Source organism: Fukomys damarensis, unplaced genomic scaffold, assembly GCF_012274545.1.
Source record: "Fukomys damarensis isolate Sample0158 unplaced genomic scaffold, DMR_v1.0_HiC HiC_scaffold_33, whole genome shotgun sequence".
Lineage (NCBI taxonomy): Eukaryota > Metazoa > Chordata > Mammalia > Rodentia > Bathyergidae > Fukomys > Fukomys damarensis.
In genome coordinates, this window is record NW_022900945.1 from 39,523,209 (window position 1) to 39,549,122 (window position 25,914).

The 25,914-nt window shown below is 36.4% G+C and overlaps 1 protein-coding gene across 2 annotated transcripts in view; it reads right to left on the reverse strand.

The window, feature by feature from the left end:
• Window positions 1-25,538, reverse strand: part of Vav3 (vav guanine nucleotide exchange factor 3) — a 275,111-nt gene extending 249,573 nt beyond the window's left edge. For both annotated transcript variants that reach the window (XM_019204802.1, XM_033758176.1), the window contains exon 1: window positions 25,421-25,538. In XM_019204802.1, coding sequence (XP_019060347.1) covers window positions 25,421-25,480 — 60 coding nt within the window. In that variant the 5' untranslated portion in view covers window positions 25,481-25,538. The remainder of the gene's footprint in view (window positions 1-25,420) is intronic.
• Between the last annotated feature and the right edge of the window lie 376 nt (window positions 25,539-25,914).

Sequence of the window (25,914 nt, forward strand, 5' to 3'; positions counted from 1 at the left end):
ATTCTAATAAGATTACTGACATTTAGAAATGGGAGGAAAGGAGCTAAAGGTGTAGGGAAGGTGTGATACGTAGGGGAAGAACAAAAAGGGAAAAGAAAAAAATGTGAGAGAATGAAAAGATGAAAATAAAGTGTTTGTAGATGGGGAGGGGAGGAGGGGGTGAAGGGAGGGCAGAGGTAAGGGGAAAAAAATGAGAATCAAGACTTGCCATGTAAAGGTACATGATCCCAACAATGAATGTAACTGTACTGTATCCCTAAATGTACCAATAAACTCAATAAAAAAAAAAAAATAGCCCAAGAAATGGACAGTCTTATCCTCCATCATGACAATGTTCTATGTCACACACTGATTTTAGTATAGGGCAATTTCTGTCATATGAAAATATTATGAGGTGTTCTCATCCACATTATTCATTGGATCTGGCACCATACAACTTGTGGCTTTTCTTCAAAGTCAAAATGACCACTAAAGGTAAATATTTCAAATTGATTCAGAATATCAAAGGAGCCATGACAACTCAACTAAATACACTCAGGAAAAAGAATTTCTAGAACGGCTTCAGAATTTGGCAAGAAAAATGGGATAAATGTGTTTGAAGCAAGTGAGTATTTTGAGATAAATGAAGAACGTGTCTTTCACTGTAATAAGTTTTAAATTAAGTATGCTGAAATATTCAGCATACTTTAGATCATGCCAAGAACTCATATTTGAGCCAAAATTTCCCAAATAAAATATTACAGAAAATAAAAGTCCTCTGTACACTATAAAAAACAAACCATTGAGATATATATTATGCAGAGAAAGATATCATAAATATGTTGTCACTTGAAATACATTCTTGCTAGCAAAAAGATTATGGTGCACAGAAACTATCAACTATTTTCAGCACCTACAGAAAATTCTCTTTTAAATGAGTTAATAGCCTACAAATGTTGGTCTTAAGAGCATCTCATGTCTGATGTCTTCCTAAAAATAAAACCAACTAAAAGCACTTTTTAAAATCTAAAATTATATCATTCTATGATTCTATTGGAAGACTCACTTTAAAAGAATCAGCTTGATTCCTGCTTATAAGCCTGACTATTCAATGAAACATACAGTTGTCCAACAAACTGACATATTTCTCTTGCTACTCAGCCAGCAGCCTTACTGAAGCTGAGGTGATGACTGTCATTGCTACAGTAGGAGATGGCTGCATGAATGTCCACAGAGTTATTCTACCTCATGCATTTGAGATTTTTGCCATTAAAAGATTTTTTTTTTTTTTTTTTTGTACCAGGGATCGAACTAGAGTCCTTGTGCTTCTGAGGCAGGTGGAACCACTGAGGCAGGAGGATTTAGGTGAGCTAAATCCCCAGCCCTACTAAAAGATGTTTTTAAAGTTTAATATAAAAGTAAAAACCTAATGAGAAATGCACAGAATTCTTTAGCTTCCAGAAAATTACAGAGGAAAAGCATGGAGATAAGACTTGGGACTATCAAACACTAATGTTTATGTGTAAAGGAACTATTGTGGGATAGTAAGAATGATCCTTCAGATGAACTGAAATTACTTCAATTACCAAATTGATACTCAAACTGATTTATTGTAGCAATGACACTTTACAGAAAACTGAAGAGAGTAGGCGTAGATCTCAGGTACAATCAAAACTAATTCCTTTCTATTAAGCAAAATAAAATATAATTCCAACTACACATAAATCATCTGGTTAATTGACACAATGAAAACTCACAGATAATAACAAAACAAAAAACATTCCAAAGTAATTAAGTTCCTAGGCAAGGGGAAACCTTTCATTGTCCTTGACTAGACTAAAATATAATGAGCTGAACAGCTGGAGAAAACCTGATAAAAAAGAAATAACCCTTAGTATAAATAAATAGAAATAAAACCGCAAGTATGGCGCTATCCTTCAGTTTTATGAAAATACATATGTCATCCAACTTGTAGGATAAAGACTTAACTTTCTTATAGCCTCATAATTAGATATTATAAACTCCTATTCATCTGAAACTAAACTTAGACTCGAATACCATGTCCTGTTATCAATTTAGTTTAACAAACAGTACTATAGGCAAGCACGACATCACCCAGAAAGATGGTGGTGACTGGAGCAACCTGGAGCTCCTTGCTGATGACACTCCTGCCTATGTCCAAGTTTGACTTTAACCTCCAGGTCTGCTGTTTACATGCTGCACAGACAGCACAACAGGTCTATTTGAAATGACTTTCATGAATATTCATATTGATTTTAAAAAATCAAGATGTGGTCGTGGCTTTATTTAAAAGTGTATGACAAGGTTGTTTAATACACCTGTAGGGTGAACCAACTCCAATTCTGATACTGTGCAGAACACAAATTGAAATGAGGTGATGTGTTCCCCTGCTCCTGTGACCAATGTCACTGACGCAACCTTGATTTTCTCTTTCTAGATAATTCCTACCCCTTCAGAGCTCATTTCTAGAATTTTCCTAGGGAAGTCTTGAGTAGGCTGGCCAGGCAAAGCCCTACTTCCTGTTTGATTCCTAGCATATCTGTATGCCTCTATTAACACTTTCATATCTTTTCTTTCACAAACAGGATCCTGCAGTCCTTGAAGAAAGAAAATGACTTTTCATTATATTCCCCACAATACCTGACACTGGACCTAACACATGGGGAACATTCGGTAAATACTGAAAATGGATGAGTTAATAATTAAATCAGCTTCTCTCTGGAGGACTCGCATTCTATTTCTTTGAGGGGGTATTTTTTTAATTTCTGCCTAATAAATCTCTTTATGTCTCTTTGAAAAATCAAATCATTGTGATAGTTTGGGTAATATATTCATTCTATAAATATTATTCAACATAAAATATTTACAATTATATAGTTAAAACATGGTAGTACACGCCTGTAATCCCAGCTACTTGGGAGCCTGAGGCAAGAGGATCACTGTGAGTTCCAGGCCAAGCTAACCTACAGAGCCAAACCCTGTCTCAAAAAAAAAAAAAAAAAGAAAAGAAAAAAGAATCACTGTTTCCACAATGATATATGCTAACAAAAGATATAATAGTGACCATCAAAGACACAGGTAAGAATAATTTAAAAAATTCTTTCTGGGGAAAAGCAAAACATGGAGAAGGATGGTACGAAAGACTACATACTGATTTCCTCTTTAAATTCCTGATTTTTAAAAACTATCAGAGGCAACCCATAATAATCTAAAATTAATAAATTTATTGTCTTTTATAATCTAAAAGTTCAATTTTCTAAGTAATAAGGTAAAAATTGTAGAGGTCTTTATAAATATCAATCGAATTGGCCAAAAGTAAAACAGATGACACAAATTACCAATATAAGGACTGAAGAACCGTTGCTGCTAATCCCAGACATTAAAGGGATAACAAAAGAAAACCACGACACCACAGACAACTCTTTACTCTGAGAATAACTCTGACTTATTCTAAAATTCAGATGAGTTGGAACAATTTCTTAAAAAAAAAACTTTGCACAAGAGGAAACAGATAATACCAATAGACCTGTACTAGCTTTAAAAACAGAACCAATAATAACTTTACAAAGAGTACACACCAGGCTCAGATAGTTTCACTGGTGAATTTCACCAAAAACTTAAGGAAGGATACTAATTCTCCACAATAGAATCAAAAAGAACGCAAGAACACTTCCTAATGCAGGCATGGGGGTGGGGTTGTAAATGTTTTGCTGTTAGGGAAGTAGGCATCACTACTCTAAATTCAATACATGAAAAATCACTGCTTTAACATGCTAGAGAGCATTTGGCCCACTTTTTACTTCCTAATAAAAGAATGTCTTTATTTTTGTTTTGTGGTACTGAGGATTGAATAGAGCATTGAGCTACATCCCGAGCCTTCTTTTAATTTTTTAGTTTTTTGAGACAGCCTTACCAAGTTGCCCAGTCTGGTCTCAAATTTGTGATCCTCTTGTTGCAGCCTCCCAAGCATCTGGCATTCCAAGCATACGCAACTGTACCTGGTTTACAACAATCTTTGTTGATCAATAAGTACTACTTAATGAGTAAGGTAGTAGGGAAATAAAAAGACGTTATCAGTGTTTTTTTTCCACTATCCCTATACTTAATATATATTCATATTTCTGTGTCAGCCATTTCTGTCCCATGCTGCACTCCAGTGTGTTTGACCACTGGCACATCTGCCAAGTGTCACACATCATGACACGCCATTGTCTACTCACACAGACTTTCTACAATCCATCAGGGAAGTCTTTACTATGCCTCAGGAAAAGATATAGGAAGCAGAAAAAATTGAGTCAGTGGTTCTGGTCAAGGCAAGATAGGATGAAGGTGTATAGGAATAAAATTTGTATGCATAAAAGAACAGAATAAGATAAAGCACTCAATGTATTTTTAAAATTTTAATGCAAATTTTCCAGTAGGCAAGAGTGCAGACCCAAGTTCAACATTTATGGGCACTCTGTAAAAGCTAGAATAAAGCACTGTAAATCACTGGGAGAACTGTAAGGTTCTAAGGAAAGGGATTAACATATTCAGCGATGCTTTTTAACATTAATGTAGCAACTGAATGGTGTGGAAGGGAAGGCTGGATGCCACGAGACCATGACAAGCCTGCTGCAGTGATCTTGATTAGGGGCACTGGAGGGCTGGCTGGCTGATGGCAGTTAGATGGGAGGACTGTGTAGGTACCAAAGGGAGACCACCCAAATGATGGAGATTCCAGTACACACAGCAATCATGAGTAACATGTGTTCTCAAACTCATTCATTCACTCAAGAAATGTCAGGCACTGTTCTAGGTTGTGACACAGCAGTAAACAATACAGTTCTTATATCAAAAGAGTTCATATTCTAGCAGGAGAAAAGGGAGGTAATTAGAGAAATAATTTTAAAAGTGTATGTGATATATCAAATGCAATGAGAATTATGCTACATAAAGGATACAGGACTTGTCAGAGGGGTAGAGGAAACTGATGAGGGGACTTGCTATTTTGTTTCAAATGTTTAGAGAAAGCATCTATAATAAAGACATTTCAACAGAAATGTAAATAAGGAGAGAGAACAAGCTTTCTTCATTCCATCTCTATTGGTAGTAAATTTATTTCAAAATTTAAAGAAAAGTAATAATAATATTTGACTACAGGCCAAACCATAAATATGCTATTTGAAAAAAAAATATCATCAACATGTAAAACACAAAAGGAAACCATTAAATAGGGTATAATCTAACTGAGCTGGGAGGTGGGAATACATTGCCAGATGTAAATGCATCTTAGGTTTCAAGTATAAGTTTTCATTCATTGCACTAAAATGATTAGATGACTGCTTTTCTCTAAATCAAATCTGTCCAATACTGTAAACACTTGAAAGTATGCTAGTAAATGTCTATGATCTACAAGTGTAAATACAAACTAAATTTTAATAAGAAAAGATCATTAATTTTTTGACTGATTACATACTGAAATAACAATTTGCATGTGTAGGATTAAATAAAATATACCAATAAATAAGTTATTTTTATTTTTCTAACATGGAAACTCAAAATTTTTAAATGACACACATGGTTTACATATGTGCCTCATATTTATTAAATAGTATTGTTAAAGGCAGTTTAATCACCTATTAATAGTCTACAGCTGTTCATTTATTTAACTGAGCATCACTGTAGCAACAAAAAGAAAATCAAACACAGAAAAACAATTTCTAGAAAATGTTTTTTAATCTTAATATGTGTAATATCTTCACAGTACGCCCCTCTTATGAGACTGAAACTCTTTTAACATTGCTTTAAACTTTTAATTTCTTTACCAAATTCTAATTGAGTCTACTACCTTAGCTGTAGCTGAGCAGCCAAGGAAGGGAGCTGGCTGACCCTCACTGAGCCCAGCACAGTCTTGCCCACTGGTATTTAGTCTTTCTGGGTCTTTTTTTTTTTTAATGTCTCTAATAGACAATGATTTGGTATGCCTTTGTGGGACAAATAAAAAATACTTTCAATATTTTCACCCACCAAATAGTCTTTCTCTGTGGAGGTCAGTTCTACACTACTCTCAGGTCCCTCGTTTTACTTGTATACAGCTTTCAACTCAACTCTCTTTTTGTATATGGCAAGAGCATGGGGGTGGGCTGAATGAGATTTGGTTTATTCTTTTTTTTTTTTTTTATTTTTTTTTTTTTTTTTTTTTTTGGCACCGGGGATCGAACTTGGGTTCTTGGGCTGCAAGCCACCGAACTACTGAGCTAAATCCCCGGCCCTGTTTATTCTTGTTTAAACATATATCTCTTTTAAAGTTTGGGTGCTCTTAATTTTCCAGTTAGGTTGAAGGTATTCTTTTTTATGTATCTTTAATTTTTTTTTCCTTCTTCTTGTTCTATACTATTTGTATGATATTTGGGGAAGAAGCACAAATTTAGGCAGCTATTATTATTTGCCTTTCTGGAGATTTTTTTTCCAAACTTGATTGGTAGCTTAAGAGTGTCTGCAATGAAAGGGGCTGTGAACTGTTAAAAGCAATACCGATCAGTAATCATGTCCCCATCATGAAGGATAATCCAGTCTACAAAGAAAGCAGAACAAGCCTACGGATGAAAAGGAGAGATAAAACTCAAGGAGAGAGAGAATGGTATTTCACCTTTTTGTTCCATCTCCATCTTGCTTTTCCCAATAGTTTGTTCCAATTTATGGAGGAAATTAGGAGTCAATAAATTCTCTACTTCATGCCTAGCATAAATGGTTAGCATAATAGTTGATAGCTTTGGAGTTAAGCTACTTGGATTCAAATTCTGGCTCTGATACTTACATGTTGAGTAAGTTGTCTACAACCCCTTTGTATCTTGGTTTCCTCATTTGTAAAATGGGGATGATAAAAGTTCCTAGCTAAGAAAGACATTGACTAATGTGAAGCTCTTAATGTGGTACCAACAGTATTCAATAAACATTAGTTCTTATGGTACTAATATAGCTCAAACCAAATTTCTATCATTTACAACTCATAGACCTCACTAATCACTAACTGATTCACATTATGATTTTAAATTATTTTGTGGCACTGGGGATGAAAAAGTTAGGAATATATATTTTTGAAGGGATGTAGTTCAATTCCTTATCAATCTTTTGGAAGAATGAGGAGGCATATTTAAACCTCTATTCTAGTAAAGAGATTCAGAAGGGACTGGGACATGAAAAGCTAAACCTCATTCCCTATTGTCGGCTCCAAATCCCCCTGCTCATGTTATTCTGGATTGGTAAACTCAGACACTAGAAAATGCATCACTGCAGAAGCCTTATGTATGACCAATTGTGTTGGACAATTCTTGCCTAGGCTAAAACAAAACCCTATCGAGCAAGGAGGTTTTTATGGTGAAGTCCAAACAAAAGGGTTTTCCTATAAGACAGAAAACATCCTGACAATGGGAAAAGCCTGGGAACAGAGAAGGGTTCTTCATGGAATTATCTAAAGAAAGGCTTAATGTTTACCAAGGCTTTCTTCTTTTGAAAGTATAGAACTATCAGATCAATCAGCCATTTTTTAAGATTTTATACCCCCTACGATAATAGTCATTTTTTCCTATTACCTGCAAGCATCTATCACAGTCTGTCACATATATATTTCTTTTTGGATGGCTGCATAGTGGGAAATCAAGTGACAGCCAAGTAAGTGTGCCCTTGGCATCGACCTTCACAGTACCAGGAAAAAAAAAAAAAAAAGAATTGTCCTGAATTCTAGGTGATGATCAGCAGCAAAAGCATCAGGGTCCAAGGCACAACTGGGAACAAGACAGAGCTGGAAAAAACACAGAGAAGTAACTGTCGTGTGGGACAACGGAGCAAGCACTCACTCCATGAGCTAATGGAAGATTCCTGGGAGAGGAGGCAAAGGACAGTGGTAAGCACTTGACTTGGAGGCCTTTCCAGCATCAGCATCTTCTGGTAAATAGGTAATACCTAGTCTATCTGAACTAAAAAATAGAGAAAAACAGAAAATTTTGTTTTAGCAGTGAATTTCATTTTATCTTTAGCCTTAAATACCTTTGCCTATTAACGTGGAAAAAATTCATTCATTTTCTATTTAGCCACAGCAGAATAATGTTTTTGTCTATTTGTGAGACAAAATTAAATCACCATATAATCTTATGCTTGCTCTTGTTGAAGGTTTTTTTTTTTTTTTTTGTACCAGGGATCAAACTCCAGTCCTTGTGCTTGCAAGGCAGGCAGCAGAACCACTGAGCTAAATCCCCGGCCCAAGGGTTCTTTAAATACACGGGAAGCCAAAGGGAAACAAAAGTGTTCCCACAGGATGCTGTCCCCAAAGGGAAAAGGCTCTGAAAAGTAATTCCTGCTAGATCAGGATATTAATGGAAATAAACAGATAATACACAAGGTTTTTTAAATGTATCTAACACGAGCAAAGGGCAGCATCAGCTAAATACTGTATGTTTTACCAAATACATGAACCTATTCAATTATAAAACATGATCAATTCAATACAGTGCTTTCTTTATATAGAATTTTAAGAAACAGAGAAATTGATTTCCTTTTACTAATTTCCTGATTTAAAAAAAAAACTATTTTCAAAAGCTTCAGGCTTTGCTAGATAAAACAAAATGGAAACATAATTTTCAGTTTCAATTACATTACAGTGAGTTTTGTTTTCCTCCTTCTGTAATTCTCACTAAGGCAGAGCTAATTCCTGGAATGGCCATGCTTGAGAAGCACAAATGAGTTATCAGGCTTCCAACCAGGGATTCTAGCAGTGGCTACTAATGCTAGAGAACAGCTACTGAATTGTTTGTTTAAACAGAACCAAAACTGCAGGGTTAAAAACTATAACTAATACGATCTTCTGAAAAGGGTATATAGGAAGTATCTTTCCTCGTAAGAATGATGAAATTCCTGATTTCTCCCTTCTCTTTTTCATTTCCCTGTTCCTTTCTAAGCAAAATTCATAATCTTCAAAAGAAATAACGTGAAATCACAAGCATCTTCCCAAAAGTCTTCAAAATTTTCTTCCTTAATTTAAAAAAAATAAAATAACACCAGGGCTGGGGATTTAGCTCAGTGGTTCCAGCGCCTGCCTCGCAAGCACAAGGACCTGAGTTCAATCCCCAGTACCAAAAATAAATAAATAAACAAACAAACAAACCTGATTAAGAAAGACATTCATTGTATGTAGTACATTAAAATGTACAATAATTATCCAAAAAATTATCTCTAATACAACCACTAAACAATATAGTTTACATTTTGGTAACTTTCAGGCTTATACATATACAATATATATTATATATGCACAATAAAACTGAGATTGCAGATTGCATACTGATTTATAACATAATTTTCATTAATATAGCAAAAGGATTTTTTGACATTCATTTTTCTTACAATAAATGGCTGCAGGTACATACACTAAATTGCTTCTATTTGACTTGTTACTATTTTTATTACAAATTATTAAAATAACATGCCATCTATCATGGTATCTAACTATGTGAGATTTTAGGAGCATTTATTTCCTCAGATAAGTCCTAAAAATGTAACTACTAGGCCAAAGACTATAAAGTTCAAGGTTTGGGATACTGACACCAAGTTCTTATCAAAACTGGTGTATCAGCAACCATTCTCAGTGAAGGAAAAATGTACACTTAAACACATAAATATCAAGGCTTCTCTCCCCCTTTATCAAGTCTTAGTATTTCCATTTAAAAAAACAGATTTGACAATGTGATTTAAAAAAGAAGCTTATAGAGTTCTTTTTTAATTGGTACTTTACTGAAATTCTGAATAGGCTTAAGTATATATATTAGACATGTCTATAAATAAGAGTATGCCAGTATGAAGAAAAAATAAGAACAAAGACATACCATGTAAAGGTACAAGATCCCAATGATAAATGTAACTGTACTATTTCCTTTAAATGTACCAATAAACTTAATGGGGAGGGTACACCAGCGTGTGCACATGTATGTGGTTCTATTGGGTAAGCACTAGCTATGTTCTTTGAGCAGTCTTCTTTTGAGCTTTGCACTTATGCAAGAGAGTTGTAGTTAAGAATTTAACATTCTGGAATAACCGCATGGGTTCAAATTCCAGCGTTATTAACTGTGGCAAGTTACCTAACCGTCATCTGTAAAACTCAGATAGTAACAGAGAATCAAAGTACTAAATGCTATAACTTATGCTGGAATATAGGAAATATGTCTTTTCCATTAAATCTGTATTTACCCTTTACAGAGAATAAAACTTTAACACTGTATTTGCCATAAATGTATTATATATTTTGTCAGTTTTCCATATACACTTTGTTTGTTTTTGTTTGTTTGGTACCAGGGATTGAACTTGGGTCCCTGCACTTGCAAAGCAGGTGGCAGGATTACTGAGCTAAATCCCCAGCCTCTGCCATATGCACTTTTTATCTGTATTTTTTGAGATTCACTTTCTAGTTTCATACAAGAAGTAACTTGTCAAAATTTTCCTAAGGAGTTTTTTTTTCTACTTTTCACATCTCATAAGTACTAAAAATTATGCATATTGTTACTTCCTTTAATGTGTCAGTTTTTAAGAACCAAAGTTTTTATGATAAAACAGGACCAGAAAAACCATATGAGAGAAAATCAAGAGATAATTATAAATGAACAAAAACAATGTCAACAGCAACAAAGGTTACCCAATATTCTATTTCCTAAACATAGTCCTATATTCTAGATCACTATTAAAGTTAGATGAGACATATCATATTCCTACTTCCACGTGAAATATAACTAAAGAACATTCCACACATGAAATGGAAACTTATTCATGAGTTAATTTTCTATGTGTTTAACAGCTCATTCTACAAATCTAAACCTTTACCCTGTGCACTCAGTTGAACCTGTCACAGTGTAGAGGAAACTGGAACAGTGCTAAGAGTGGAAGGTCACTATAAATAATTATGCCATGTAAGCAGACATAAACCAAGACCACCATGACCAAACAGGGATACAGTGTTTCCTTATTACATTGAAGAGGCTTGTTCTAAGATTTTCTCCAATTTTAGTATATGTGCTGCCGAAGTAAGCACTCTAAGGTTTTCTCATTTGATAACTTCATTTGCTGTCTCCATTTGCTTATTTACCAATCATATTTCATGCTTCTGTGATCCTATCTCTACCACCTCTACTCTACTAAAACTGTTCTAACTGTTCTCTGCAGTTTTCTTCCTTAGCCACTTTTATAGCACGTGGTTATAGTGTGCTCTCTGACCTTAAAACTCTTCCTGGCCATAGCAAATCATGAGTATGGTAGGAATATCTCAGCTTTCAGATGTGTGAGGGTGAAAAAAATTGAGATCTACTAAAATATGATGTACACTAACAGCTGTAATAAACCCACAACTTGAAGTGTATAAACACCTCTAAAAGTTTATTTTCACTCACGTAATAATCCAACAATGGTGCTCCTGCAGGCAATTTTCCCCTACATGGTGATCTGGGGGCTGGGATAACTGCAGTTGTGAATCACAGAGGGTTGTGTCTCTGCCATCCTCTAAGGACTCAAGGACCTCTGTACTCAGTTGGTGAATGGGGGAAAGACAAAACAAAACATGAAAGATAGCCTGTGTGAGGCTTTTAATGGGCCAGGCCTGGAAGTGATATATATTATTTCTATAAACTTTCTACTACCGAAGACTCAGTTACATGATTACCCCTAACTACAGTGGAATATATTCCAGCTATGTACCCAAAAAGAAGGAGAAATCTTCCACATAAAAGGCTTTTTATGAAATCTTGAATTTATAAAGTCCATTTATATGTTAAGTTCCTTAAGAGCAGGAATAGCAGATATTTCATAACTAGATCCCTAAACTATGAGTTTCAAATATGCCTAATGTGCTTATTATGATTGGTAGGGTGATCCATTATAAGGATTGAGGAACCTAATTAATAAAAGAACTATACATCATGGCAAGTCAACCAGAAAAGGGGAAGGAGAGATAAAAAAACAACACAGAGTATAATGTCATGCTCAAAATTCCTGTAACCCTAGGAACAACTGTTGAGTCCAGGGAGGGAACAGGCTGCACAAAAGAATAAAGCAATGTCAGAGCTCACAACAGTTTTCTCTCACTTCTACCTGGGTGCCGTGTGCTGCTAGATCCCTGAGGCGTTCTAAACGACCCAGCTGGCTTCAAACACTTTGCCACCACGGTGATGTCCAACTGTCCTCATGGCAAAGGTAACAGATGTGCCATCTAAAAAACAGAGGCAGAGCCTGGCATCTTCTGACACATTAGGCCCAAAGCACACTGGTGACATGGGGTGGAGCAGGAAAGGAGGAGGATTAGAGATGGCTGCCCCATGGTTACCAACAGGACTACTCAAAAGTTGACATGAGAAATGGGACTCCATAAATAAGGTAGGATATTAAAGAAAAGGGAGAGTCACGGAATACTGTTTGAAATATTATAGTTGATGTCACTCTGTCATACATAACCCAGTACACTACTGTGTTCCTGGAAACCAGTAGGTGCATTCATAATATTCTAAACAACTGGGGCCTACAAGGTAGAGGATACTACACTTTCTATGACATTTCATATACCAATTATCTGCTTAGAGCCAAAATCAAGACAAGAAATAAAACATTTTTGTGAACAGATAACAAAATATCTATCAAATCTACTGACTTAATGAACATTAGATGGCATTTGCCCCCGGACAGGTATCCTAAAAATCAATATTATTACTTTAATAGTTAATTTAAATTGCCCATTGAGCTTCTTATAGCTAATAGAACTTTGTTTTATTCTCAAATTATATTCTCTTGGTAACTAACTGGTATCTCAAAGATTGATTGAAACCTACCAAAAACAGTACGAAATTTTTCTTACTATTATAAAATTCAGGCACTTTATGAATATGAAGGCTAATATGCAAGTCTTTTTTCAAAAATCCATGTCAATCCTGAAGACATATAAGACCTTGTAGTCAGTCACAAAAATGACCATAAATTCCTCCCATGTTCTAGTGATCAATCAAGAGTCTGAGAATTACCTTTCTAAAAAGTATGTGTTAAGCTGACAGGACTATTAACTAAAGTATTAGGCAATCTAAATAAGATTACTCTATCCAACTTTTATGTCACTAAATAGGGAACAAATATTAATATGAACAATCAAGGGAAACAGAATTAAGCAAAATGAACATGTATAATCTTATGTCATCACCTTCCCCTGAACTAATGAGGTTTATCTTCAAAGAATAAATCATCATTAGATTTGTTCTTTACAGACTTTCTCAAAGGCTGTGATAGTTCCATGGAACAGAAAACCCACATTTCTTTGCATGTGATTTTGAAACATTTGCATAGATTCCAAAAATCTGTAATGTAGTCTATTTTCAGGGTTTATCTGCTTTAATATCAACTTTGAAGCAGTAATTAATGTTGGGATATTTGCACAATGAAATGTGTTAGCATCTGGCTGTTGACACTGGTGAACAAGGGCAGCAACAGCAAAAGAAATATGTCCAAAGTACTTGTCTTTAATTCCTATTTTTTGTTTTCCAAAAATTCAACAAATGTCTAGAAAAAAAAATCTGTCTAGCTCTGCCACCACAAATCACCATTCTTGAGAGAAGTAAAATTTAGCAAGTTAGATGTAATTAGAGAAAGTAATAACTGACTGACACTGATTATCAATTACCAACACAGAAACACAGTTGGCCAAAGTCAGGTAAGCAAGTACAGATTTTATGTTAATTAGCTGCCATTACCTACTTTAAAAAAAAGCCTAAGTCATAATAATTTGTATTTCTAAATAGTAGACACTACATTCTAGTTGACTAGCCAAGAAATAATTTAATAAAAGAGATCAAGAAATAAGTAAGAGACCGATCTAGAAATCCTTTCTCCTACATTTATGTCAAAGGAAAACCTAACCCATGGAAACACTCATTTGGTCAGAATTTTAAACCCACCCCCCCTCCAAAAAAAGCCATGCAGAAAACTGGACAACATCATCTACATTCCCAGTTCTTCCCATTTTAAAACAATTATTTAGTCGCCTCATTAAGTCATCAGAGTCACAATATTAGGTAAAACCACAAGATACTGTAAATTTTGTCAAATGTTTACCAATCTCATGTGGTTTAGACTATACATACAATTCTAAAAGGATCGTGAAGTATAACATCACTATGATTATTATTATTGAGCAATCAATAGTAAATGCTTTTGCATTTGTTTTACCTGTATTTTCATCCCTGTCTTATTTGGATCCTCACAAAGAGTAAATATATCTATCTTTAACCTCTAGTTGAGAATTTATGAAACACAGCTAACTACACTTTTAAAAAGAGTAACACTATATAAACAGAAATGCGAAAAGAATTGCTTCTGTCCCGTTAGCATTAAATAGACCCTTACCAGCTAAATTTTTCTATCATTCACTTGTGTTAGGTGCCATGCTGAAGACCTTACATACAGCACTGCCACTCTTAACAGAAAAGCTGTACAAAATAGATAAAAATTATCCAATGGATAGTGAAGAGCAGCTTCTTCTATCCCAAAGTGCTATTCTTAATTCATTGAAGTCACTGCTAAAAACTTAACTGCCTTGAGATTTTATCGCTCTCCATGCCTATGATTCATTTAAATCAAACTTTAAAAGTTAATAAACTTTTAAAAGTGTAATGGAAATATCGAAGGAAGCTATCTGTGAAAACAGACTGCCTTAGCACTATTAAATTTCTAATGCACAATTTTTATTTTTTTAGCCAAAAAAATTAATCTCCTAAAGAAGTACTAAAGAATATAATAAATTCAGCAGCATATCTATTGTTTCATTATTTTTGGTAAAAATCTTAAGATAATGATGGCTTTTTACACACCATAGATTGATCCATAAAAATACTTTATTGAATGTCAGAAATGTTGGTTTCATAATAAATGTCAACCTAAATGCACTATCAAAACATCTGTCATTAAACTACAAATCCAGCCTTCATTTTATTTTATTTTTTGTGACAGGGTCTTGATAAACTGCACAAGCTGGCCTTGATTTATAATCCCCCTGCCTCAGCCTTCTGCGTACAGTGCACCCTTGACTTGTGAACTCGATCAGATCCAGAGGGCTGACTGTAACTCAAGTTGGTTGTAAGTCAAAACACCTGCACTAGATTTGAAATTTTTCCACTCTATTTTAAGACCATGTCAACCATGGTTAACTGAAGCTACAGAAAGGCAAAACTAGAGATGGCAGGAGGGAACTACTGTAATCAAAGTTATTACTGACTGAGCCCTCATCCTCCACCTCACACTAGACTGCCTTGACCAAAGAATATGATTCACACTTCCCCTACAAGTCTGCGCAGCAGAAATCATCATCAGGATCATTTTTCAGATCAAAATGTGGAGGCTCAGAGAAGTTAACTCTCCTGTACACAAGTCTGGTGACTGGGCAGTGTGAAACCCAGTTTTACTTGACCTCAACATCTCAGAATGATCTGAGAAAGAAAGCTAATTTAATGTGTCTGGGTGAAGTTTGTGGAGGACGAAGCTCCAAGTTAGAAGTGAGGGAATGAGAGAGATAAGTCAATAAAGTCAGGCTTAGTGCTCGCTTCAGCAGAGCATATAATAAAGTCAGGCTTAGGAGAATTCAATACACCCAAGAACTGACTAAGCCCAGAGCACCAGATAAAGTATACTTTCTGAGGCTGAAGGTACCGGGTGACTTGAACTAGTCTCCAAAGACAGAGGGCTAAGCAATATGGGGAGGAAGGTACATTCCAGGCAAAGAAAATATTAATCTGGTGAGTAATGACAACTTCAGTAACTTGGTAGGACTGAAGTAGAGGACTTTATGGAAATAGGAAAGCAAGAAAGACAGAAAAGCAAGCAGGGGTCTGAACATGCAGGACCATGTATGGCTTACTTTTTAAAGTTTTGCTTTTATCATCTTATAAGCAACAAGGATTCACTGTCAAGTTTAATATAATGAGTCAAGTTATCAGATTTTCAGTTTTAGAAGACTATGCCAAAGACTAGTCTGTAGTAAATAGGACCCTTAAAGGCTATTTCAATAATCACAGTGGTAAAGGCCATCAGAAGACAAAAGAAAGTAGGGTTAAAGAACAAGCATTTGTTACTGTTTAGTTCCTAGCAGATGAACAAATAAATAGCTTTATCCAAACAGAAATAATTAAGAAGATGTAAAAAAGACTTAACAGTTTTTATATAGTAAGTTTGAAAATCATGTAATACTTGCATAGCTAATCATATACAAATTTGAGAAATCTTAGATGGAGCAAGTTTATTTTCTTCTCAACATGATTCAGCTACATCCTTGTTATGTTGTGCTTTGTAGATATAATATACAGCATTTACCAAACTTACTGAACATGAGTTTTTCCCCAAACTTCCTATTAACATTTCTTAGGTCAACAGGACTCTTTGGGAAATTAATGTGTTTCAAAGTTTTTTACTATATTTAGGTTAGAGAATAATGAAGAATTTTTAAACTGGCTCAAAAACAATTAGAAAAGGAACAGAAAATGAACTTGAATAAGCACTAAATTATAAAGAATAATCTCTACCTAGTTCAGGTGTTACAAGTCTGTAAGATGCACTAAAAATGGGGAAATGTGCTGAGCATTATGTCCCTCTAAGAAAGTGAGATAGGTGTCAGAGGTTGCCAATAAGCGCTGTCCAAAAACAAAGGAAAAGAATAGTGCTAATAATGCAGGAATTGTGTCAGCAGCTACTAAGACACATATACTAGAGAAGGCCAGCAAGAAGGTATATTCTCCCTCCTCTGCTAAACTGACACAAGCAGGCCTGGGAACAAGCTTTCTTTGTTCAAGAAGAAATCAGGGCAGAGCACTCCCTGAGTTACGTAAATACAGGCAAGCCTGTGTACTTCTCAGGGGGAAAAAAAATCAAAGGACACCTCTGTGGGCTGTCGGACGTTGACACCTGATGGTTCTCTTCCCTAGGCTGGAAGCTGGCTCACTGTAAGAAAAGTCCAGGGTCTTTGAAAGGAAAGAGACTAGACAGCTCAGATGCTGCTCTGAGGACTAGAAGCTGATATACTGTAGGGGCTGAACAAGGAGCACCCAAGTGAAGATCAATGGCAGGAAAGGATATAAGGAGCTCCTGGAGAAAATTCACTGCAAATGGGGCCTAGCCTGGCTTGATACAAAGGCTAACTGCTACAGGAGTGGAAGGAAACCAATTTAGGTCGCATGGTCTTAGCAGAACTACAAAAGGATGTCAGCACCAGAGAGCTATAGCTGCTCCACAAACCACATAGCATCAGTCTTCAAGATCATCATGCTAGTAGGTAGTCAACTACAGAGCAAGATCCATGTGCGACTTGAACCAACTCTGACTAGAACTCTGTGTACTGCATAAACCTCAAATGCTTTTGAATAATTTAAGGTGGGAAATACTTCAAGAGAGAAATGTGAGGCTTCTATTGAGAGTGATGTCCAGTCAGGCTACTCAGCAAGCTGCAGTAGGCTGATTGCATATTAACCCTCTCAATAGATGGATAGATGGATGGATGGATGTTAGATAGAGCCTGGAATGTAGTTCAGTGGCAAAGCACTCTTGGGTTTGATCCTCAGTACTTCCAAAAAAAAAAAAAAAAAAAAAAATGCTTTTGAATAATTTAAGGTGGGAAATACTTCAAGAGAGAAATGTGAGGCTTCTATTGAGAGTGATGTCCAGTCAGGCTACTCAGCAAGCTGCAGTAGGCTGATTGCATATTAACCCTCTCAATAGATGGATAGATGGATGGATGGATGTTAGATAGAGCCTGGAATGTAGTTCAGTGGCAAAGCACTCTTGGGTTTGATCCTCAGTACTTCAAAAAAAAAAAAAAAAAATACAAGCAAGCAATTATAAAAAGAGATTTATTTACATGCCAAGATGATTCATCCTGGTTGCATAAATAGTTGTTCATCGACATTCATGTACCAGACACAAGGCTCTTTCAAGCTATCTAAGGTAACTAAGGTAAATGCCCTGGGCATCTGTACCCAGGAAAAAGCTCTCAGCAGCATTTGGTTGGAATGTTTTGTTTTGTTTTGTTTTGGTGGTGGTGGTGGTACTACTGATTACACACTGAACTACATCCCAGCTCTTTTATTTTTAATGTTGATGCAGGGTCTCACTAAGTGCCTAAATTTCGAAGGGTGGGCTGAAATTTGCAGTCATCCTGCCTCAACCTCCCAGGGTGCTGAGATTAAAACATGGACCACTAGGAAAGGTTTCTTATGAGTGGGAAAGCCAGGCAAACAGCGCCAAGAAAATAAATCACTACGAGTTGTCAAGTATCATTGTATTGGGATGGAAGGGAAGCTTTGAAGGATGAGATTCCCAGGAATGAGGATGTGAAGATTAACCAATCATTTGGATACAAAATGCTGGGAGGCTGGCCTGGCGTAACAGCGCAGGCTGAGCAGGAAGAGGTCCTTCTGCCTGCAGGCATACACCCAGAGCTCTACAGGTCACCATGTCATGCTGGGAAGGTTAAAACCCTACACATTTTAGGAGACAAACTGAGCAAAGAGTCATATCAGAAAGAGTTTGAGGCAGGACCCGGGCAGAAATACGAGCTCACAATGTAAAGACAGCTTGATTGCAGCCAGTCTCTGCTAATCAGCTAGATGAGGGGGAAAGCACCAACACCTTCTGGTGCAGACCGAATCAACACCTGGTAATTTCCAGTACAGAAACCATTTAAAAACCCTTCGTAACATTAATTTAGGATGTAACCCCTGTGTTTTCACAGCAAGCCCAAATTTATCTCTAGTCAGCAATGTATTTAAGGTGGGAAATCACCCCTCCCTACCAGGAATCTACTCTGATGTAGCAGCTAATTTGGTTCACATCTTGGAAGGAAAAAACACTTTTGAGCTTAAGGGCATCAACCACCTTCAGAGAAGGCGGCACAACTGAAATATCTATGCAAAAAGTCAAATAGAACATTCTTATCATAAAATCCAAGGTCAACATAAGGTACAAATAACCACACACATATCTCCTATAATTTTATACTGGTCTGATCCAAAAGATCAAGCCAAACAGTTTCAAGAAACTCCATTAGATTCTTCTTTTTGACCTTACACATTTCCACACTTGGAACTTTGAATCACTTATATCTACCCAAACTCCAGGTTCCAGGCTGAAACTACATTCATTGACTCAATTAGTCCTTAAATAATTATTTAGACATTTTACACAAGTTAATCCTATTTTCACAATAATCTTGTATACTGAGTATTATTATCCCATTTATAGACAAAGGAAATATGGATCAGGGTGGTGATGTTACCACTGGACAGATTCAGCAAAGAAAATGCCAGTCTCTTATGTAGAATGAGCAAAGAATTTCAAGCACACAGTCAATGGCAAGTGAAAAGCAGCTACATTTACTGAAGATCATGGGAAGATGTGCTCAGGGCAAGTTCTTGCCAACAAAAATATGGCATGAACAGAAAAGTGATGTCAGGATGATAGGAAAGTAAAAAGCACTGCAAATAGATAGGTCTGGCCTTTGGAATTTAAAGGATGTGCGCCCCAGCCTGGGTGCCTACCATTAGGTCTCTGGGGTAAGATTGACAGGAATGATTGACAGGGTACATCTCAAGGGTTTTCAATAGCCATGCCTTTTGCAGAATTCACTCTGATCTTAATTCTATGTATGAGATGTAGTGCATATTCATGAACCGTTAATAAAGTTCAAGTAGGGAAAAAGTGACTAAAGGTCAAGCCTAGAGATCCTAAATGCTTGTGCTTCCTTGCCTAGGGCTTCAAAGATTTTCTGCATCTTTGTTATTTTATTTTCTATCTCTCTGTTGTAGTCTGTGGTTTCAAGAAAACAGATTTAATAAAGGATACCAAACTTTACAAGAGTAACTTACAATATTTGCCCACAAAGTCAGAGAAGACTGCAAGAGATCTGTCTGTGCTGTACAGATCCAAGGAATCCAGCCAAAGGCCTAAATCCCACAGTAAAGTCCTGCACAAGTCTATCTGATAATGTGTGAGTCCATTTTATGAGGTCAAAGAACCCTAGATGAAGACTGAAGGGGCATCACTGGCAAGTCCAAGGGCTGGTACGAGAGGATAGGGAATCTGCACTGTTAGGCTGAAAGGCCAAAGTTGGAAGCCCAAGACTCTTCCCTGAGAACCAGGAGATGAGGCCCAAGGCAAACGCCAGGAACAGAGCTCCTCAACCATCCTTGGAGAAGGCGGAGCTCATACAAAGAGAACAGTCAAAGCTTCTCCCAGGGAAATCAGCATAAAATTCTCCCCTCCTGTTCTTCTTTTATACCATGCCCCAGAATTGTGCCAACTCAATCCAGCTGGGCCTTCCCATGCATGCTGACCATCAATTAAACAACCACCACATTCTCAGGACAACAGAAGGTGGAATGGCCCTCAGTGAATTCCTCAGCCCCACTGTTCTACCTGTACTAGTAAAATGACAACTCTGAGGACACACAGAAAACTGCATAGTTTTCTAACTTCTTAGAAGAACAACTTATCCAAATCAATGACTACCTCTTGGCCTTATTCAATTCAAGGTGAAAGCCTTAGAGGGCCTTTTAATTCCTTCTTATCCTGTGATTTTAGACATTTTCAAATCATCCTGTTTGGCCCAAATATATAGAGACAGCTGAGAGGCTCAGGAGGAGGCAAGTTCCCAGTCTGACAAAGTAAGATAGCCTATTTTCTTCATCCCTATAAAGCACAGACGTGAAGATGCCTGAGGACTGAGAATTATTCAAGCCTAAAGACCAATGATATTCTTTCAGTCAATGTTAAGTAAAAAAAAAAATTTACCATGACGCTGGGACTGTACTTTGACATTACTTAACTACTACAAAACCAGACAAGTTCTAGAACCCTGTCTTCGTATCTCCTCTTCATTGTATGACAGCAGACTGAAAACTAACAAGCAGTCTCCATGTTGCATGGAATTTAGGGAATAAAAGAAAAGGCATCTCTACACCTACAATCATCTAACTAATGAAATGAGTGATTCCCTTGGAATTCCCTCATTCTTTGTTGACATAACTAACAAAATACGATGTAAATAATTAAAAAGAATGGACTGCATCATGTCATGGAAAAAAGACACAGATGTATGTATTTAGCATTGGGAACAGTGTGACGTCAGCTTCATAGGATGTCACTAGGCTCCTCTTCCACTCTGATCCCTCTGAAGTGGGTCTGTTTTGAAGCTGCACGTGGAACCCAGACTGTAGCACTCCTCTATGCCTCACAGATCCACATCCACACACTTACAGAGCAGGAGGGAGTGAATCAAAACTGCCCAAAAATGGCTCAACAGATCATTTTGTTTACAACTGAGCAACTCACCCCACTTCCAGACCCATCACTATGGCAAAAGGCACGGGAGGCCCTAATCAATCCAATTATCCAAATAGCATGACTGAGAAAGAGAAAAGTGCAAAGCCATAGGAAGGGTAGAGAAAAGATGACAGTGTACAATAAAATAGATCAACGACAGAAATTTCGTCTCAATCCCCCCTCTCCAAGATTATCAGTTCTTGCCTTTAATTCAAAATTCAACCCTTCTGTTTACCAATTAATCTCAAACCCATTAAAAATGGTGCAATGATAACAGAATATAAGTAGCTAATATTTATGAGTCCTAATCTTGTACATAGACACTCAGTTAAGAACTTTATAAATACTATTTTATTTAATATCCACAGGGTCTCAATTTATAGATGAAGAAATTGAGGCTCAGAAAGGTTAAATTACCTGCCCAAGATCACTTACCAGTAAGGAACACACCAGAATTCAATCTGAGAACTCAGAAGCAATGTTAAGCAAAACATTAATCAATATCTCTCAATAATATTCTTACCTATATCCCTAAACTGACATTCTGAATCCTTTTGACAGTGCTTGTCCTGCTTAAAACTTTAAAACTGACCTATCACCATTTAAGTCTTCTGAGACTGTTTTTGACTATCTTTGGCAAGGTATGATTCTCTTTGTTTCAAGAAAACACATCACCTTACACTTGCAAGGTACTTTATAATTCTGTGTGTGTGTGTGTGTGTGTGCGTGTGTGTGCATGCGTGTGCGTGCACACGTGCGCCAGGAATTGAACTCAGGGCCCTATATTTGCCAGGAAGTCACTGTGCTGCTGAGCCATATCCCCAGGGCTATAATTCTCCAAAGATTTCCATGAAGTCTGTGGTAAACTGAAAGCAGGGGAAGGAGCTGATTGCAGGCACTCATCTGGACACCAGCAGCAACCTGATTCCTATCACTTGCTAGAAATGATCTCATTAAAGAAAATCCTGTGTGCTTCTGCACTGTGAATGTCCCAACAGATGGCTTAGGAGGAAAAATTTCCAAACAGAAAGAATGTTAATCAAAAAATGACAATCAGAGAGGAAAAAAATTCCTGCATGCAGCATGAAAGTGAGCAAATTTACAGTTACTATTGTGAGGTCGAAAAGTAACTTAACCAGTAATTCTGAATATTATTCAGATTATTTAACAGAGGGGAGACACGTATTCTTAAAAAGTGCATTTCATAAGCAGAGAAGCTAATAAAGTTGTAGTCATTGTTGCTACCAGAAATCCAGAAAATGATTCATCTTTTTTAAAAGAAGTAAATTATTTTTCTAAGTTTAAGCCCAAAACCAAAGGGGAACAGTAAGGATCCGTAAAAGGGCCCTTACACTTCCCCCACTGGGAAGCAGGGGTAAGGCTCTGCAATCTCAGTCAAGGATTCCATCTCTCACTCTGGATTCATCAACCATAAGCAAGAGAATCACATTTAATCTCAAGGCCTCTAATGACTCTTAAATAACTTCAAGTTATTAATCTTCTTTCTCATCCCCATGTAACGAAAAAAATCTATATATTCTCATTTTTAGTGATATTGTTTGAGTTTGACGTGAATTAACTGAAGGAGGAGGTCAAGTCTAGAAATCAAAGGAAATGCTGAAAGTCAAAATTATCACAAATCCTTTTAGAGTACTCTTCGCTATCTTGTAAAAGAGAAATTATCATTCATTTGTGACTAACATTTTTTACAGAATTTTCTAAATTTCCAAAAGAAAAGAAATCCATGTCAAGCCTATGATTCAAAACAGATTTATTTCCTGAACCCAAAGTATACAAAGAACTTGGACAAAGATTAAGAAGCAGAATACATCACAGTAGGGAAAGGCTGGGAAGGGGTAGCTAAAAATTGATAGCATGTACACAGGCAATAATCTGTGAAACGTTTGTATATTTAGAGTCATTCACTTCAACCACAATTATACCCAACTTATGCAGTGAGTGTCCTAAATCTTTCCTTTCCTTCTACAGATAAAAAAAAATGTAATTAGATCCAAAGTAACTGATCACATGTGTTCTTTCATTTTGCAAATGCCTCAGTTCTCTCTTACAAATTTAACCTTCTCTCTGACCATCCACAAAACAGTGAGACCCAAAACATAGACAGCACATAAGAGAAGTCAGAATACCCAAGCTCCAGTCTTAAAGTCACCATCTAACCTTCTGGAATCTCAGCTTCTTCATTTGAACAAGGGAAACACATGCTTGCTGTCTTTATGAGAGGTCAGTAATATTAATTACTCTGAAAACACCAGAAAAATTGCTGTAAAAGTATCAGGTACTGTCATTACAATATATTCCTAGGCAAAAAGATGCTGAATACACTTGAATTCTAGGCTCACTATTTGTATGGATTGAGGCATATAATTTCCCAATCTTTCTAGGCACCATTTCTTTCAAACTTGAATGAAAAATGAATAGCTCCTTAATGAGCTTTATAAAGTCAAATCGCTTTTCTATTTCTCCAAATCTTCTCATTTTTCATTTCCCCAAAAGAGGTGAAAATCAAAAGAGATTCTTTTTAATAGGCTTCAAGAAAGGATCAAAGAAGACTACAAACAGATATCTCTGGCATTTTTCAAGGCCAAAAGCTTACCAAAGGATCCACTTCACCCAGGCTTTTATTTGCTCTCTTTGTCTACATGGCTGCATTTATGGCCATACACAAGTGTGCCTCCATTTCCCTCCTAAGGGCCTGGCTTTCAGCTCCTTGTATTGCTGATTGCATTTTAGCCTCAATCCTTTCTATATGGGATGTCAAGCCAGTTAAACCCCAGTGTTGTGGAGGTAAATAGAACCTTAGGAACCACGATACTACACTAACTCCATCCAAGCTGGCAGTCAGGCTGATGACACACAAGGCTAGTTAGTGTCTCTCAGAGATCAAAAAATGATTCTAGTGTCTCTCAGAGCTCACAAAATGATTCTGAGTCAAGACCAGATAGAGAATCCAGACCTCCAATTTCCCCACATGGAACACTTTCCCCATCCTTGATGTTTTCAGCATCAAATAGCTTGTTTCTGTTTCAAGTTTGAGCTATTTATTCCCATTGTCAAGCAGATCAATGCATTGCTTGGTTATTATTTCATATCCAAAATATGACACCTTGGAAATCAAAGTATCATTCTCAGCCTTTTGGTAAGATACTAGCACCTGAATTAAAGAATGAAGATAAACTTCTCAGTGTCATTTAGGTTTTTTTTCCTTATGTGCTTAATTTCACAATGCAATTATGTGAGCAATGACTAAAGTAATACCACCTTGGTCACCTTACTCTCATGACTACTTACTTCCAAGTTTAACATTATGCTCAATCACTTCATAATAAATGTAACTTTTGAAAGAATATTTTCTTTCACCAGTATCTTAATACATTTAGTATGCACAATAACAGTAAATATTAAAACAATTTCTATGTAAGATTTATCACTAAACTCTAACAAATATCTGATGAAAACCAAGCAACAAGAATTATATCTGTGGTTGGTGATGTAGCTGAGTGGTAGAGTACTTGCCTAGTACGTTCAAGGCCCTGGCTTCAATCCCCAGCATGAAGACAGAGAGGGAAAGAGAGGGAGGGAGGGAGGGAGGAAATCTTAAATATGTCAGTGATTTATGTCTTCTCAGAGTCAATGAGCAACAGAAAATTCTTAACTTCCAAAAATTAGATGCCTTCCAAATACAGAGAAAACTGGTGTGGAAGAATATTGATCCTCACACTCTGAATGCAGACAAACTATCTAAAGAGTGGATAATGGCAATCTTACCCTTGAAGGTAAGCAGCAGAAAAAATTATCTCTGGATAGATTACCCTTATACTGCTTTAAATCAGAAAGTAATTCTACATTCATCTGTAAAGTTGTTACTGCTACTTTTTTTTACCATTTTCTGAATGTTGTTTGTTTGCTAAGCCAAGTATATATAAAACTAAATCATATCATGCAGTTATAAAGACCATTCAAGTCATATACTCTACTGTAAGACTTAAAACAATTTTGTCAAACATTTGTGAATAAAATAATATAAAAAATAAAATTCAATTACCTTTCCAAAGTCACGAACATCAAACAGGTCAAAGGCCTCAAAGAGTTCACTTTTCCTCATTCCAAATGTCTCACAACAGGCCGTGAGAAATGTCCGTATATTCTTCAAACAGAGAAACTGAGGAACAGAAAATAGCTATTAGTATATAGTGAGCTGTTTTGAATGCCACTTATCTTCAGTCACACTGACTACTATAAAAAATGACCAAGAAGAATCAATCCACTTTTGAGGGTGCTGTTCAGTCGCTCACTCAGTAGTACCAAGCATCCACTCTGTCAACACAGGCGATAGTGCTGTGAACAGGCATGTACAATTTCAGCCTTCATGAAAGCTACATTCTAATACCAAGACAGGCAAGAACAAGTACAACAAACACAAAAAGTAAAAATGTTAATGTTCATAAGATGATAACTGAAATAGAAATAAAGCTAGGAGGAGGGATGGGGAGAACTGGTGAGACTAAGATAGGAGAGCTTAACCAGGCTGGTTAGACA